Genomic DNA, 18,519 nt, shown 5'->3' on the forward strand with positions numbered 1-18,519 from the left:
TGAACAAACTCTTAGTACAGAGATTTGTGCCACTCGATCGTCTATAGGGAATTATGCGTTAGCCAGCTAACGGCCGGTATCGATCCAGGAAGTGCGAACAAATTAAGATTTATTATTGAATTGAACGAAATGGCTGCATTTTCGGTGTTGATACTTTTCCTCGTCTGATCATTCTGAACACCGTTCGGCAAATGTGATATTTGCTTATCTAATAAGTACTTCTGATGACTGGTCCTATATACATTTTATCCTAATCAGATATGGATTCTCCGAATGTTGGCGGCTGAGCTATATAAAGAAAGACGAGCAGGAATTAATAGTCGCATACATTTTGCTTACTTTTGGGGTTATTTACGATGGTCGTTAAATTAAATTCACTTGGGAAAAATCGACAGACGTACTATGTACCACTATTAACAGCAAAAATAAGACAAATTTATCATTGAAAGACGCCTCAAATGTACCAAGTCGGAAAAACGGGCTAAATTTGTATTAGTCTTCTATAAACGAATCCATATGTCTTATTGTACTATTACCAATGTAATCCGTATACCTGGCTCGTCCGATCCTTTACGATGCGAGATCTTTGCTTGGAAAGAACGTAAATTCAGCAGTTGTCGAGGACTTTTTCTTTTCGCTCCATATACCGGTTAAACAGCGCATGCGAGATTCTCAGTTTGCCTATTGTAAATATACAAATAAATCAGCATAGAATATAAACGGCTCATCGTATTGGACAAACAATTTGAGCAGAGCCAAACTACAAGTTGTTTATTATAAAGGGATTGTCGTTTCAGTCGTAAGGGACAGACTGTTAGAGTGTGCAAGCTTATGGTATTATATGCAATCAGCCGGGGAGCCACAAACAGACTCACTGTTGGAATAAGCGTGACGTTAAAGGGTTTATTTCAGCTAATCTTGAAGCGAATTTTTGCACACGATCATCGATTGTTGTTGAGCCTGATTATTGAATGTTTTGAACGCTTCAAACGAAAATCTCCGTTTTCGAAATTGGCATTTTTCGCCTTTATTTGTAACTTATCACTCGTTCTGCCGAAACTTCCGCGAAAAAGTTACACTTTCGAGAAAAGTGTAACTAAGCCGTTAGACCGATTGTCTGTATGAACTGCGCCGTTAACTAGGGGAAATTAGCGTCTGATAATTCTTAATGCTACAGCCATCGATTGGCGCCAAAATCGAATGCTGTCTCTTTGAGCAGCCCTGTCGAATCTTACGACTGTGGCCCTCTTTAGCTACTCGCTTCGTTGTAGAATGTCGCCGTCCGTGAAGATCTCTAACGAAAAGGAGATTCCCAATACGAAGAAGAGAGAACCCTCATGGTACCCCTCTTCTTTTAAGGCTACCCTAAGTTCACGAGAGGCTCACATGGCATCTCATCTTCCCAGGAGTCGTTTCGATGCGACGCGACGCAACGCAAAGGGCCGTTGGTGCTGCTCGTTTCAATCGCAAGTTCGATTTTCCAAACGGAAAATTTTTCTATCTCGAAAGTTATCTGAGTTTCGATTGCCTCCGCAATGACGTCTTGGATTGTTGTCTTGCTTTTATGTGGAGTGTCGCAAATTCACGGTAAGATTTCTAATTGTTATTTAGTCACTGTGATCCTAAATGGCTGAGAAAAATTGGTATTGTTGTTTTTAGGGAGCAAAATCCCTATACGTACTATTCGCCAAACTCTTAGCTATAATGATAGTCTAAGTGAAACAATTGACCTTGGCCATCCGCTTAATGTTTCGAGCGACGCGTTCAGCTCTACCGGCAGCTATTCCCGTGTTACTTCCTAAATACTTAAAAAAACATTTAGTTCTCGTATCAATTTCAAGTGAACCTCGGGTAACGCTCAATATTTAATTAAAACAAGACGCACATGGGGTATGCATAAATTCAACAGTTTGCGCGGCTAAGATGGCGGCTTTCCTATAAAGCAATGCGAATATTGGCACCAATGTAGAACGAAGTGACACAATGGGATCTGTCCACATAAACTGGTGTTAGGCAGAAGGTACAAGAATGCATTCTGCTAATTTCTGTCATAAAAATATAAGCCTCATCAGTACCTGCTGGCGCATATCGAAGCTACACAATAGAAGCTCTAGGGCCGAAATATTTGGGATCAATAGGTCTACCTCAACCTAATTGCTAATTACGGATGCAATTTTTGTACATGAATTTATCTCGATGGTGAGTTCTAGACCGCTGTCGTGACACTTAAAAAAAAAGTTTGATGTGTTAAAAACACAAACCTGAAACCTGAAAAATATATTTCAATTCGCAAGCTTAACAGATTTGATTTTGAGTGTTTGAGATACGTTATTTGAGGTTAGGTTATCGTTACGTTTTTTTTTTTTTTTTTTTTTGGAAACGCGTTTAAGGGTAATTCCTACAGCTAATTTATTGGGTGACCAAATTGTGAGAATACTATTTCTATCTTTGTTAGAACATTGTTAAATACTAACAAAGTGAAGTAGGTGACTAAACAGTATCACTTGTTCATCCTAAATTCAATCATCAAATATAATTAAAAGGTAAAGAGGTTATGCATCTGAAGTTGCCTGTACGATGGCAGGCAACTCTTCTGTTACCCAGCAGATGCAAGAAAAAAAAAAAATAAGGCTTGATTTACTGCTGTTCGTTTTGTAGGCTTTGTCCTAGTCATTATTTAGCATTTACTAATATCTTCTTAGGATAGAACTCGTATAGTCCTTACCTTGACAGTATAAAGTTTTACAGATTTCCTAAATGGTCCACCCGACGAACTGCCACTGTCCTCCGTATAGGCCGCGTCTTCTGTGGCCCACAAAACAGAGAATTTTCAAGATTTATTTAAAAAAGTCAAAGTACCTATCCTATCCTGTCATCGCATAAGTGTACTTCTAGATTAGGTAGGCTATACCATTAGCTGTTTTGTCTCTCAACGTACGTCTCATCGGTTGGCAGCAGCTGTATCTATTTTGCGGATAATCCTCGCCGCAATCGCAACTTACGCTACGAGAATAGTCAAAGTGTTAAGTGTGATTGACGCGCGATCTATTTACGGTTAAGTTACTACAACTACACGTTATGTCACTTGGCCCCACACTTTCTTCTGATTTAGATAGAAAAAGGTATTCGTTGAGCTCGAGTATGGGCAACTACCATAGAGCATAAGCAAGAAAAACCTATACGACTAACGCCGATAATGCAAAATTCATCTTTATCATCGTAACTTCAAACCAGAGGCAGGCTCTCTCTTAAGATAAATAACGTTGACAGATGAAGGATCTGGAAGCCTGTGCAGTTCTACACACTTTCAACTATATAAAACGTAGCTTTACCGAGCGACAATTAAGACACAGGGCAGAATTCTATAAACCGAATTTTGGCAGAGTAATTACTTCATTAAATCGGCATTCTAATCTATGTGTGAAGCAACAGACCGGTGATGCTTACAAAACACAATAGTTCTACTTACAGCAGCATACAGAGCGAGGTACAAATAAAAGGTTAACTACGGACGATCAGTCGCACCTTGGTCTGGTACAACAAGTTAAAACACTATAGGGAACTTGTTACGCTGTAATTGCCCAATCGTCTGAGTAATTTTTTTTAAGAATGTTGCTTTTATCAATTTTAGCTGGGTATGCCGTGCGCACTAAAACCAAATCAAGCTTCGAATAGTTGATTCATGGCATAAGTGGGATGGATTTCAGGCATGTGACACGTATACGTAACAGTTACCGCAATGTATTCGATCTAACTGTAGTCAGGCTGAAATGCACAAAGGGTTACCAATTACCCCATAAGCGAAGCTGTCACTCCAATGTTTTTATTTCTTAGAACACGTGCGGAGCATGCATACACGAAAAGCTGAGCTAGAACTACGCGTGCAAATGACGGAACATCCTGTAGGCCACAAGTGACCGAACATTTAGGCGTGCATAGGCACAATGGTACATATTTAAACAATTACTTAAATCGCAGTCTATACTATTGCCAAAATGCGGACGTGGTCATTAAACTATAAACCTAAGAAAGCTATGACAAAATAAATTTTTTCTCACCTCTATATTTATATAAATGTATAGAACTACATACATTTACTCACTATATTTAAATTTTCTTCAGAGTTTTATGGGTGGATCGGAAACTGTAGGAAAATTTCTATGGCTCTGTTCGTCAGAGTAGCCCAACATGTTTTTTGTTTTCGAGAATACCTGGTTCGCCTGAGTACCACCGCCAAGATCAGGTAAAAAAAAAGGCCAAAGTACGGTGAGGAAGTACAGCTTCGACTCTGATTCCATTGCTCTGAGCCTTAAAACAGCAGTTTCCAGAAATCAAACGTCGAATCCAAAAGCAACTCTAGATTTCGAAATTAAGACCTTCCGATACGGCAGGGTTAATGGTCCTCTGCTTCCTACTGTGTTAAGTCCTGCGTTATAATTGGCTGCGTTTTGAAGAGCAGTATAAATACTTGTATAAAATTAATAATACGGACGTAACTTGAATATTACTCTGTTTTTTTTTTTATGGAAGGCGTTTCATGTAAAATACATAAATGTGGGCAGGAGAAACAGTGTGACGAACATGTTATAACGCATTGTTGAGAACTCTGAGACATTGCTTTACCTCGTCTCAGGTAGCTGTTCTGTTTACGTTAGACACTAATGGCGATAAGGCCCCTAGCAGCGGATGTTGTACTAAATTTATTTTTTATTTAAACTGTAACTCTTATAAATATCAAGTGTACTTTATAAACTTTTATGGAGATCGAAATCTTATACATTATGGAAACAAAATCTTAAAATACAACAGAATACGCTATCATAAATAAACCTACAGGCAAATTAATATTCTCTTTCGCATTAATGCCAGTTGGTGGGCAGCCTTCGGACAATTTATGATTCAATGAGTATAGGGCCCGACAATCCTTACGTCGACGATTACTATCGTCAGCAACTGATTAGTTTTGTTGGACTTTTGGGTTTAGGACACTGAAAATGCAATTTCTATCCTTCCGCGAAAAAGGATATCATCTAACACGTAACCTCTCCGTTGAGAAGATCGAATTGGCTGGGTCAAGAATAACTACAAAAGAAAATAGCACGTCTTATTAATCAACCTATACGTATATTTATTACGTAATATACATATTACGCAAACGATATGAAGGTAATGATAAATAACGCTAATTCAAGGGGGAGTTCTTTTATAATTCGAATCGTTCACAGAGCGAAGCATGGCTGTGGCTTCCCAATGACTGCTTTAGAATAACACTTCGCATCTAGGCTGCATAGTCACGTTGAGACCAAGACAATTCTATTATCTAGCGAACAATTGTTAGAACTGCATAGAATTGTCTAAAATTTTCACAATACCTCTTTTTTTTGCCACTTGTTTGTACTCTTATCTGCTAATATTGTATTAAAACATAAAAAAAAAAAAAAAGTACTCACTCAAGGTTGCTTGCCCATTTCGTCCAGTATTCAGTGTAATTATTTGTAGTATTGCAGTATATACGATACTAATTGCGATATTACCAGGTAAACTGAAGCGGCGAAAGAAAGAATAGAACGTTATTGAAATACCTAACAGATGCAATGTATCTTTTGTTACTTTAGTGAATCATGATTTAAGGCCTCAAAGCGAGACTGTGTTTTCTCTCTGAAAAAGTTTCAAATTGAAAAAAATATTGCGTCTCATCTGCATCGACCAAACAGTCTTTAACGCTAACAATGAATTCGATGTTGCGATAGTAAATTTGCAAGTCTTATCCGCTTCAAGATTGCTGGAACGTAGCGGTCCGCCAGCACCATGTGTAAATCTAGAAAACGTAACATCCAGATATCGTTATTTAGGCAAACATTGTTGATTTGTGTAGACAAAAAGCGTATTTTGACATTCTAGCTGTGGTATGTTTACGATGTATTTGTTGATCTGTACCTTTAATATGGTTATGTTATTCCACAGAATTTCTAAGACCTCTGTTCTGTGGGTCGGTAAAACTAACCTAACCTAACCTAACCTAACCTAACCTAACCTAACCTCAACCCAAGTCAAAAAACTAGGCTCGAGGTTACCAAAGTAAAAAGGTTTGTTCAATCAAAATCAAACCTGAAGTATGAAAACGTAGACTATAGTATGACACAAGTAAGTAAGCTGACCACAGCATTGCAGTTAAAGTTAAGGCCAAACCCATTTTTATAAATGTAACCTAAGCGCATGTCTCTCGGCTAATTTGTCCTTTAACTACTACAAAAATCTAAGGTGCTACCCAACCAAACTTTGCATTCAATGTAACGATGAAATGTTATATATTGCCAACTTCCATCGATTTGTTACTCTCTTTAGGGTTCCTGCCTCTAAGCCAATCCAAGGGCATATCAATAGCGACCTCTACAATTCTAGATCAAGGGCACGCTGCGCCGGTTCGGCACAGCGTGCGCCTTGTGACGTCTGTGACACCTGTAAACCTACGGCCTGCACCAATGAAGGTCGCACCAGCACAGACTACACCGGTAAAACCTGCATCAGGACAGAAAAAACCCGTAAAACCTGCAGCAGTACCGGCTGAACTGGTGCACTTTGTTGAAACATCTACGCAGATTTACCAACCATTTGCAGACTTCATACAGTTTAAAAAAAATGCACTGGCTTCTCTTCTTGGCACAGTCATCCGCAGAGCTACTTCGCTCTGTCTTCCGGAAAACTGCGGCTCGTTACGCGCTCCATCGCAAAGGTTAATTCGCCTTCGCGGCAGATAGCTTCTAGAAAAATGTTCTTCTTGTTAGGACATGCAGAATAAACTAACGTTTAACAGCAACCAAATTCACGTTAAATTATTGTATTATGGACTTCAAAATCGTAATTTCCTGACGTGATAGCTGCGCGGTACGACTTTTGACAACTATATATACAACTATCCGCTAGAAAATGATTTTTTTGTGGTGTAGTATATATACATGGAAGTTGCAAACAGCCATACTCTACACTTAAAAATCCTAACCTAATCAAAGGAATCGGGGATAAATATATAATTATACCTGAATCGTTTGTCTTTGCCACGGTATTGCAGACATTGCTGCCGGTTTCAGGGATCCTGCTGCCCTCTGAGACCTATATACGCAATACGGCCGGTAGGTCATTCATTTGTTAATCTTACTATGCATGACTTAAAATTATAAGATAATTCGGTTATAAATAGACAGGCGTTTACAATCAGCTAGATGTTGTATTAGTCTTCATCAGTATGACTGAAACAGCAGCGAGGAATTACTGGCTGAAGATCACACAGACCCAAATAGTAGAAAAGGGAAGCAAAAGACGGGTTGATTGCCTGGGTTTCATAGGAGGTAAAAAGAAATTGCTGAAAGCACAAGTTAAACTACAAAATTTCTAAATATAATTTTTTCGTTAATGTAATTTTTTTCAGCAGACAGACGTGCCAACAGAGACAATTCAGTCAACTCCGCAACACGTTCACCCCAATTCAGAACAGCCCGGTAAATACCTTACCACATTGTACTATCTGCTATACATTGTGCTTCCTAGCAAGAGATACCTCTAACAAATCGCAGTTTTTTTTTTTGCAATAGATTGAATTGAAAACTTCAAAATACAACTTGACGATAATTATAAATTAGCAATGGCTGTACGCCCAGCAGTAATCATCGAAGTAAAGAGCTTTTTTGCAGCAACATTCAATTTACTGAAGATGTGGTACTGTTAACTTTGTATTATTTGAGGATAATCGCTATATAACTATATAACTACGTTTTCTAACAAACTATAACATATAACGTCATTATTAGTTTCGGCAAATTAAATCTAAAGTTCACTCATGTTGTGTTTCTTTTCAGTCGTGACTCAGCCCTGTATCGATCACGTACCGTCGGAGCTCCACGTAACAGCTACAAGTGCAGTCGATGCGCAGGAGCCATCTCATGCTTTATATTAGCGACGAGACACTATCGAAGAAGCAAACCAGTCGTTTTTTGTTTACTCTTTTCAATATTACAAATACGTTAAAATTTAAACCGCATCTTGCGGAGCAGTAAGGAAACCTTTGTGAGAGGCAAGGCCTGCGAACACTTTTCGTAGATAAAGCAAAAACTCATAATCGTAAATTATCCGCGACGTAAATTAAACGACTTCTGTTTGTATCATAGCTAAGTTCGATTTTTTTTTATTTACTAACTCGTTTTGTTCCATCATGATGAAGAGCAATCACCACATTTGAAGCCATGTACTGCAAATGTTGTCATATTGCTTTAGCTAAAATCACATTTTCACTTATTGGTATGGGTCTATGAACATTTTCCCTTTGGCCTGAAAATAGGCTGCAAGTTATTAGGTTTATTAAGGCTGCAACATTAAAATCACCGAAAGACAGCTCGTTTTAGTTACGCTGATACCTCCCTTATATTCACACTATGCAAAGATAGCGGTATTCATCTCTTCGTCATAGTTCTAGAGGTCATAGACTGGATCCTAGATTCTGCCAGGCTATCTGTACATATTCGTTTATACATTATATACATGTATAGTGTTACAAGCATCTGCTTATTTTTTCTCAGTCAACATTTTCTAGCTTAGATTGTGATGGTTAGGAATCGATAAGCCAACCGTTTATCATGTGGATTCGTTGCTAAGGTCGCATTCCTAAAGGTCATACAGTTCACCATACAATCGCTTCCTTAAATCGAGAAACAGACTTCTTATAACTAGACCACAAAAAGGTTCAATTATAACAAGTCTATTTATTAATAATTAATTAATAGAAAAAGAACTATGAAATAGGCCGTTCGATCGTAGACCAAAAAAATTTACCTGTGCTTTTGATGAAGTGTTTTATCCCACAGTCATCGTTGCCAGAAAGTCACATGGAAGCCTAATGAAGGGCTTCTTAGGGTTCATGTTAATCTTGCTTAGAACCGAAGTAGTTCTACTAACTCTTTTTAGTTTTTAATTATTTAAATATTCTTTATCTAGTTAACTATGCTTGAGCTTTGTCCCGCTTCATGCACGTACATACAAAACATACTGTGAAATAAAGAAGGCTTACTGTTATTTTGCAATATCCTAGCGCGTAAATTTTTCGAGCCTTATGTACTTTTATTAACCACTGCTTCAGACAATTGGCTTCCAACATTAAACAACTAGACCTGATTTTGAACCTTGACCATATCGTGTCCATAAATCTTTGGCAGGCATTGATGCTAACACCCCGCCATCGCCGTGACTGCCCCTGTCTATGAAACCAAATATGTTTATTCTTAGACTAACTTACCCAAAAACATCACGTCTGAAATTTATAATGCTAGACTGAAATCTATTCGATACGTTCCGGTGACTATCAGCACTGCATTATAATAATAGATGTCATTTTGACTAAATGATAATCAATAAATTGCTAAGCAGTTAGTCTTCGAGGTATGAAAGAAAACTTGAAAGGCCGTACTTTCAGTTTGTCTGATGCTTTCTGCCGTTTAGTTCAGAAGATACTACGGAACTGAGTAGCTGCTAAAAAATACAGAAAAATACCATTTAAGTCACGTGTTGAAGATCCTTTGTTTGAGTTCCAATAGGGAAAATCGTAGCATTCATATCGGTTGGGCATTGTACAATGTCTCGCTTGGTCTATGCACACCAATTCATTATAAAAGTTCAAATGGCTGATTAATGTTGATGACATTGTGACTCGGCCAATATTCGCTTAATCCCTCGGAGCGATTCACAAGACAGAGTCATCCAAACCAACGGATCTGATTTGAAAAGGGGGTTACTCTCAAGATTTTTAGCAGACCTGTAGCTAAACAGTAAGTAGCATGCACTTTATTCGAAAATATTATACAGGTTTTTAACTAAATCAAAACTTTTAATTATTTAACTTTTTGACTAGGATTTAATAGTATTTAAAAACAATACTACCGGCGCTTCGATTAACTGGTCGCTCGTTGTACACTTGATATTTGGGAAATTATCTACTGAAGAGTCACTCTGATTAGGTCTTTTACTAATAAGCCATTTACGAATCAGCCACTTCCGTTCTTATAGATCGTCTGGATCACTTAGTATCTTCATTTTTAAAAGGTCATACGTGAACAGTAGTAACCAAACATTCTTATCTTAGCTAGAATAGCCTAAGCTTAGTTCGTACGCGTCACATCATGATATATTTTCATCGACTTTTTGTATTTTCGCGCCGGGTGCCACTTAAATTAATGAAGGGCCTGCTAAGCGTCGACAGCCCGAAATAACAATTAGATCAAGAATAAATCTACGTTACTGTTATGCAAGCGCTTCTTCCTTCGATTTATTTGATACGGTGTTGTGGCTTACGTATATTTAGTGTCGGATAGGATGTGATGGTACTAATCATTTCGCGGCGGTTGTTTAGGTGATGGACCCAAGTCCACAGGGCACGCGACCGCATTACAGAATATTTGTGGCTACAAATTTTAGTGATGTTTCTATATATATATATATATATTGTTTGTATATCATTTACATACGATCTGAGAGGCGATCTTTGTTCTATAATCGTTGCCACAAAAAAAAACATTCAATACAGAACATACACATAAACATACATGGCAATGTCGATTGTCTGCAACATGAATACAGCAGACATTTGGCAATTCTGGGAATAAAATTCTGGGTATAGCATAGGTTAGGCATTCTTACCGATTCTCTGTGAAACTAGCCTCCAATGCACATGCATTTTGCTAAGAGTTTCTTAAGTGATGACTTTCTTAGAGCGTCATGGTGATGACATAGTGAACGGCGTGTTTCCCGCCAATGAGATACATGTGACGGTGTGGGTTCGAATCGGAGCCTGGACCACTTTTCTTGGTGCTCCGAGGCAGCTGTCTGCTGGAACGCCTGACGGCCGCACCGGACGTAAAACACGAAACATTTAGCCTAAATGCCCTCAGGAAGACAAATACGCTTCTCTCTAGGGCAAGAGGCGAGGTCAAAAAAAAGGTAACTGTATGCTGTAAATGACTGACAGCCAACAAGATAGCCTTGGCTTTGCGTAATCTGTGCTATGTTTGTTACGAAATACCATGAGATATTTTTTTTAGTTAAAAAAGATACGCAGACAAAGAACTTTCTGTTTCAAAAGGAATAATCTGATATTCTACTCATTTATGAACAAGATCAATAATATTGGGTTGTCAAAAAAGTAGCGATCATTTTTAAACGAAAATTGTAACAAAGCATTTGTTTATATATACATGTTTGTGGGCTGTCGTTATATATACACGAAAATGGGCCATGTTGATCGACAATTTTCTAGCACTTTTTTGATAACATTGTAACTCATTCACGGTAAAACTTCTGTGGTTTCTGGGTGAAATTTTGACAGAATAATCTGATATAAGCTATAAGGCGGATCTATTCAAATTTCCAACCTAATGTTTCTCAGCTCGTGCCGAGTAGCTAAAAATGGTAGCTTCCAATACCCTGTTTTGTTGTTTGCTTTTTCTATCTACAACAACAACTAATTTTACTACACTTATAAACGAACCTCGCATTTAGGCTATGACCTTTCACAGTCAGCTAATGAAATCTTCAACTTGTAAACCTGTTTACTATGTGACGACTATTTCTGTTAGTGCACTTCCAACCATCATTAGTGATTTCTAGGACAAAGGATCTGTCCTTTTTCGTCCGTTTCTTCCGGCCGTTTTCGTCTATGTGTGAAAATGCGAAGTGATCTTGTTCCGTGCAGGTCAAACATTTCGCAGATAACATCAAGGTGAGGTACCTTCTGACAGATACATCCCGATTCCGTGATGAAGTGCGAAACTCAAGTGTCGAAGCTGAGTGGACAACTGAAGCCTTATAGATCAGATACCATAAGAAACCTCCGGTGCAATCTTTAGATTGAACAGTTTTAGGGCGGTGTCGATTGATAGCGTTCGACGATTCTGGACTTTGACTACTGGTACCATTTTGCCCTTGATCCTGTTCTTGATGCGTGCTGCAAAATACCTTGTAGATGCCTTTAAGGTTTAGCCGAAGTATGTATGTGCAGTATTGTTCTCCTGAACTTTATGGTTTTAGTCGTTGCTTAACTTATTCCGAGAGCCACCTCCCTGACATAGTTGTTTTGCTGTATCGCTAATGTTTTGTATAAGTAAACTCTTCTCTTGCGGCACGTCACGATGGTCGCGGCTGTCAGAAAGAGTCATCGTCACGAACCGGTCTTGTCGCTTGATTTGTAAAGGCAAATCAGGAGTAGTTTAGCCTCCTTAAAGGAATCCTCTTGTCTGTTCGAGGCCAGAAAACTAACTCTTCAAACTCAAAGTGTCGGCGTGTTATTACCTATATTTTATTATATTTTTACGAACTGTCTGAAAATTGACTAATAATGAACTACTATACAGTACTTATATATATATTGTAGGCCTTATATTGTAGTACTTATATATTTTGTGTGGTTGGTGTGCATCCATTGATTCAACCAGATAACAAGCAGAAGCGATTTGTAGTCGCTGTCGTCTAGTAAAAGGTTCTAAATACTTCTATTGACTTCTACGCATCCATAAATGCATAAAAAAAATTATGAGGATTGACAACACGTACGGGATTTACTTGCAGACAATATTCACCTTTGCGAAAAATTTATTAAGTTAATTTCATATATGCGCCTAAACATAAATAGCAATATGTACATAAGATTTGAATTTAATAGTGCTAAGCTAGTAAATAAATAAAGTAAGGTCCTAGAACGCGTACACCTTCATTCAATTATTTCATTCTTAGAGAAAATGGGCCGACTTTGGCAAGGCTTTCAACTCCTGACCGGTACACATAAGCCGAATTGGTACAAAACAGGACGAGCACCACTTGAAGCACTCGGTCTGACACCGGATTAGCAAACTGACGACAGAACACACGACCGATCGGAAAGTAACGGTCCAGTTAGCGGTCGCTGTAGAATTCGAATGGCTGTCGTGAATCGCTTCAAAGGGGGATCGGGACAATTAAAGATGTCAGCTATTTCGTACCGGTTGTTCTCTGTTGTCACCCTGTTGTAGATCGATCATTCACGACCTCTAAGTGTCTAGATCTCCGTAGACAAATCTAGCTTCTCATAGGGGTTTATTCGGCAAAAAAAAATCATTACATAATATGTTTGTCTGTTCACTTATCGCTTGTATACGCATGTGTAACTATCAGTTTTCGTCTGTGCGTCTTCATGCGATTCGTTCTTCACGGCTGTTCTTTATTTATGATTATTAATTAATTTGTTAATAGCTAATTACTTGGTTGACTCGATTAGAGTTATTTCTAACGTTTTTTTTTTTGACTTTTTGGCATTTGCTGCTAGTACCGAAGGCCACGCTATGGGCCCTATCTTGTAGCGTCTGTGGTCATAGTATTTGTAAGAGTAGAAGCTGGCAGCAAATTACCGAAAGAGGTTTAGAAGACAATTCTAGACACGCAGTCTGATCATGTAAAGGTGAAGCGGCTATAGTTGAATGTAAGGTCAGAAAAATGGACGAGACACAAGGAGCAGTATCCTGTCACTTTTCAATGTGCGGTGTCCATCTGACGATTGCATGTGACCAGGCGCTGTGTTTGAACCGTACACATCTCTATGGAGCGGTGCCATCTCAAATAGAACAACATCGTGCATATAATTTTACCATATTTTTTTTTTCTGTGCTGTTTTCTTGTGTGTAGCATTCGACGGGTGCGCTCTGTTCAAGATGACCACTGTCTATCAGATCTCATTGAGTAGTTGCCCACTAATTATATATATACTATGTATCGGTTCGTTGAATTGAAGAAAGCGCGGTCAGTACTCAGTCAGTGATCATCAAGAATCATCATAGTCATCAACGTCCTTGGAAAGACATAGCAAGAAGGGCTATCCGGTCAATAATCACTCTCGGATCCAGAGACTAAGTGTGGTTCAGAGCTCAGTCCGTGTATGTGAAAACGTGTTTGTTTCCCAGTGGTCCCTGTCACGAGTGCGAAAACGGGATGAGGTGAAAGAAGTTTTCAAAGAGGGAGGGCCATACTTCGACTAAAGAGACTGGCTTGTGAGCCGGGCTCTGCCTAGTTGTAACAGTAGTACTAGTAGTAATAGTAGTAAGAGTGGCAGAACAGAGTACGAGAAAGTTGTTGTCCAATCAGGGCCCCTCGAGGCGCGCGAGTCAGGCCGTGTGGAAGGAAACGGAGCAGTACGGTTTGTTTTGGGTGGCGTGCTGGACACACGCACCAATAATCGGTTATAAGTTACAACCTACCCAGCCCACACATCCGCCGATACATCTACATGTCTGTATATAAATATAGACTTTTTTCACAGGTTATTTTCTTCCAGTGTAGTCCTGTCATCCTGCTATCCTGCTATCTTGTTCTCCTGATTGAGGAGCTGACTGCGTAGATGGTCGGACGTGGTCATCCATACGTGCCTGCGTCTTATGGAGTGTAGGGGTAGAGGAAGGCGACCTGGCGGTCTGCGCCGACCTCGTTTTCCGCTTGACACGCATAGCCGCCCATGTCGGTCCATTGAACATTCTTGATCTCGAGATCACCATTGTCACGTACGTGGATTCGTTCCGCATCTGAGTCCGAGATCATCGCTTGAGTCTCCTCGTTTACCCATGTAATCGCCGGGTTCGTGCCTTGTGCACGACAAACCAATACTACGCTGGAGCTGAGTGGCACCAACTTGTTGTGAGTCCAGAATGTGATACGCGCGGGCTTGCCTGAAATTCCGGCGCCAACAAGCGTAACGAGACTGACCGTTACGACGTCTGCATTGCAGAATGAAATAAACAAAGCAGACGATGATCGCTAGCTAGGAAAAGGTTCACAGCTTGGCTGACGAGTGAATAACGATTCCTTCTAGAAATCGAAAGCAGTTTCTAATTACATTAATAATCTATTCTTCTCTCTCTAGGACTATCGTAGACAGGTTGGTCAGCTATTCGTCGGTGATTCCAGTAATCAACTCTAAGACCCATACACAAGTGTTCCTTGTTCGACAAGGCGGACCTTAAGCAAAATTGGCCTCAACCACAGCTAATGATCATCTAGTCCACAGATTATAATCATATCAGCTTCATTGTAGAAATTAATTTTTTACAATAATAAAAAAGACTTACCGATATGATGTGACTTTTTGGCGTGTGTGCGACAGCCTGTCGGGGTCATTGGGTTTGGTGACCGCGACACCTGAAGCTTATAAGTCGCCGACTCCGTCTGTTCATTGCTAATGGCCACGCATGTGTACTCGGCCTCATCGTCAGCTGAAGCACAGTCAATGTACAACTTCGACTTGACGGTGGTAAGGGTAAAATCGGTAGATTTAACGATGTCGGTATCATCAAACGAGACCAGATTCAGGCTTTCGCTATTATCTTGCTGCTCAACCGGAAACGAGAAAAACAGTTTTATTAGCCACTGCTTTTCGTAGCTCGACGATATTAAGCGTGCGCGCGCGCGCGTGCGTGTGTGCATGTGTACGTGTGTGTTTGCTGTCTATGCCTGTGCATCTGTGTGCGTGTGAGTGTCCTTAATTGCACAGAGCTCTCCGGGCTTTTATACTGTTATACTTGAGGCGACTGGTTCAACAGTAACAGGATGGCTGCCTGATGTTCTTATGCTTACGAAGCTTAGTTCGGCCAGAATCAGTGAGAGATTCACCGAGACAATGACACGAAAGCGATCATCAGCATTAATTAAGTAGTAAGAAAAGGGCTGGCAGCTAATTGCTAGCTGGCCAAGTGCACCGTAGGCTGTTTATCAACTTCCAACGTCCGAATGCTTCGTCGTCTACGAGGCAGTGTTCCTACTAGAGGTGTATTTTTTTGCTGTGGCTCTATCTACTGGTCGTTCTTTTTACCTGTGAGATCCTTTCTCCGTTCTTGAGCCAGTAAACAATCGCCGGGGAGGGACCGGTGGCCTCGCACTGGAGGACGGCTTGGTCATTCTGGAAAACAGCTTGCTCAGAAGTTGTGACATTTACGATTAGGCGACCATGACGACGGCGATCACTTCCTACAACGCAAGGCAACAAATTAAAATATATTCAATATATACATATAGTAGATATGGAAAAACTAAAGAATTGAAGTCAACTCAAACGATCCACGTAAAAGGTAGCCCTGACTGCTCTGAAATGACTCCTCGAACCATCAGCGATTCACCTCTGTTGTATATCTCTTTAATACGGGTACACATGATGGTCTCAGACGAGGAGCTGTCTATCCTCGTCTATCGGTAGCGGGTAAAGCCGCGACACAGTTAATCAATCTAAACTGAGAGAGGGCCACTGGAAGAGGCGGCGCTCAATCGCGACCACGTGCGTCCCATCGGTTTCGCGACGGCTGGCGCACACTGTTGGTCCAATAGCACCAGTAAATGGACGACGCTGTAACGGCTAAAGATCGCGCAATGCGCGCGCTAACAGCGGCGATCCCATCTTCCCTTCGGAAGGAGAAACCTTCTGTGGAAATGAGCTCAACCAAATATGACGGCTCGGAACACACTTCCAAATCGAAGTGTGCCTTTAGTTTATCTATCGATAGCTAGTAGTCCTAGCTAGTAGCTAGCAGCTAGAAATCAGACATATTATATAACAAGCTAGATAATAAATAGCCCACTTAATAAACTTTCTCCTTGGAAGAAAAACCGAGGACGGTCAGTTGCTCATCTACAGCGCTAGGGCAGTTGCAGTCCAAAGCTACAACACTGGCCTATACCGGCGGCATTTACTCAAATAACGGGAAGAAAGTGTAAAGGCGGAACTATGCGACCTGTCTCTTCGCAACCTTTGACTAGAAAAAAACAAAGCATTGGCGGCTAAAGGTCAACTTATTGTCGCGGTCCCGTCGCTCTCTCGCGACAAGCGTCATAATGGAGTATCCCATCGACATGCGTTGACGTAAACCAACGCTGGCTACCATAGACGGGTTTCAATAAGGCTCGCTAATAGAATCCGTATCGCGTTCGTAGCTAATCTTTGCGATAAATTAAGAGTAAAAGATGACAATTATTTAGCATTTCAACAGTCGCATCTTCATTTTGTAACGTAGAATTTATTTAGGTGCGAACGGCCTCAAACTATTACTCGACCGAAGTCTACGCTGCCTGTTGGTTGAAAGCAGTTGTGAAATAGCCTATCCGAGGGACTGAGCATATGCGCGGTGCGATACAATAGAGTAAGAAAAAAGTTGTTTTCATTACTTACGGCCATTGCGATGAATTCGCGAGCGCAGGTGTCTGCTGAAATAGGGTCCTGCGCCGGCGTCCACACCGTCGACGTTCTGCTCGCGACCGGATACTGCTCCACGACGTGGCAGCACATAGGCTCCTGCAGATTGGCATAGGACCACCAGGCCTAGTAGGACTGCCAGCAGTGCCGGGAGGAGGAGCGAACTACGACCGAATATACACGACCCACGGTTCATAACTTGGTGCCGGACCACTGAGAATCACCAGAGCGGAATATAGTCGAAGTGAGTACTATTTGACTCACGTAGGCGCACGCTTGCGGTACTAAGCGTTCAATAATCACAAGACGGCAACGAGAGAAACTACGACAACCGAAGATATATGAATGGACATCGTCGGCGACGGCGATTTATCTCAGTCCAACTTCTGCTACAGAATGGTAAAGGTAATGCGTTGATTTCTGTCTTTCACGATGAAAGTGGTTCTTCGTCGCTGATACAATTGCTCACTAAAGCAGCTATGTTAACGACTGATAACGATAAGCCTTACACTGATTCAGTGGTCGTACACGTCTGTTCTTGTACAAGTAAACAACCATTTGTACGTTGCATCCGGGGCTTCTTGAGCTTGCTCCTCCGAAACACTGCGGTTCAGCGGATACAATGTAGCACAACCGCCTCGCTATCTTGCGACTCTGTCTTGCTAAGATTACTATTATTTCTAACTTGTCGTTCTATAATAATTGCTTGTTACTTAACTGGTTTCAAACACACAAATTACTTGAAGCTTAATAATATAGCCGCTGTAGCTATATATAGCTGTTGTTCTTGTTGTAAAGGTGGCACGAGGTTGCACACACACACACACACACTAGAATTGGAAAAAGTTCCCTAGCGTAAATTACTGTCATGCAAGTCCGTATGACAGAGCGCTGACTGCGTCGTCCTGGTGAGTGTTGGCGCCGTTTCTACACGTTGATAGTACTGAAGTAATCGTCGATATTAACACAGAGACGTCCTTTGCGTTTGAGAGTTGTTTGCCTGTCGAAAGATGGAAGTCGGCGGGCTCGAGAGGGAGCATGTCCAAGTCAAGCAGCGAGCTCGGAAGCGTGTAAACACATCCAGCGACCCTTAACAACACTACTGAACTGACCCACGCTGCGCCGACAGGTCGCTCATATAACGCGCTGACTCTCTCTCTCTCTCTCTCTCTCTCTCAAACAGACACGCATGCACACACAGACACACTCACTAACACACGCGCACACACACACCGACAGACACACACACACACACACACAGACACGCACACGCACACTCACAC

The 18,519-nt window shown here is 40.7% G+C and overlaps 2 protein-coding genes and 1 long non-coding RNA gene across 4 annotated transcripts; 1 reads left to right on the plus strand and 2 right to left on the minus strand.

Annotated features, from left to right (window-relative positions):
• Positions 1-559: 559 nt before the first annotated feature.
• Positions 560-3,610, minus strand: LOC147753814 (uncharacterized). The gene is made up of 3 exons (XR_015316030.1): positions 3,470-3,610; positions 2,726-2,805; positions 560-681 (listed from the first exon to the last, which is right to left on the minus strand). It is a non-coding gene; the product is annotated as an uncharacterized LOC147753814 (long non-coding RNA).
• LOC111273668 (uncharacterized) lies at positions 1,314-9,073 on the plus strand. 2 transcript variants are annotated; one of them, XM_022855491.2, is made up of 5 exons: positions 1,314-1,587; positions 6,346-6,733; positions 7,070-7,130; positions 7,430-7,496; positions 7,854-9,073. In XM_022855491.2, exons 1-5 carry the CDS (start codon positions 1,536-1,538, stop codon positions 7,949-7,951), a joined length of 666 nt encoding a protein of 221 aa, XP_022711226.1. In that variant the 5' UTR covers positions 1,314-1,535; the 3' UTR covers positions 7,952-9,073. The 2 variants fall into 2 exon arrangements, with proteins under 2 accessions (XP_022711226.1, XP_022711225.1); XM_022855490.2 differs by having other exon boundaries at positions 1,318-1,587; positions 7,427-7,496.
• A 3,519-nt stretch (positions 9,074-12,592) lies between these two features.
• Positions 12,593-18,358, minus strand: ImpL2 (Ecdysone-inducible gene L2). Its single transcript, XM_022855489.2, has 4 exons — positions 17,213-18,358; positions 15,866-16,020; positions 15,126-15,384; positions 12,593-14,726 (listed from the first exon to the last, which is right to left on the minus strand). The coding sequence occupies exons 1-4, from the start codon at positions 17,430-17,432 to the stop codon at positions 14,437-14,439; spliced, it is 924 nt and encodes a 307-aa protein (XP_022711224.1). The 5' UTR covers positions 17,433-18,358; the 3' UTR covers positions 12,593-14,436.
• Between the last annotated feature and the right edge of the window lie 161 nt (positions 18,359-18,519).

This window comes from Varroa jacobsoni, unplaced genomic scaffold (genome assembly GCF_002532875.2).
Source record: "Varroa jacobsoni isolate VJ856 unplaced genomic scaffold, vjacob_1.0 scaffold_211, whole genome shotgun sequence".
Lineage (NCBI taxonomy): Eukaryota > Metazoa > Arthropoda > Arachnida > Mesostigmata > Varroidae > Varroa > Varroa jacobsoni.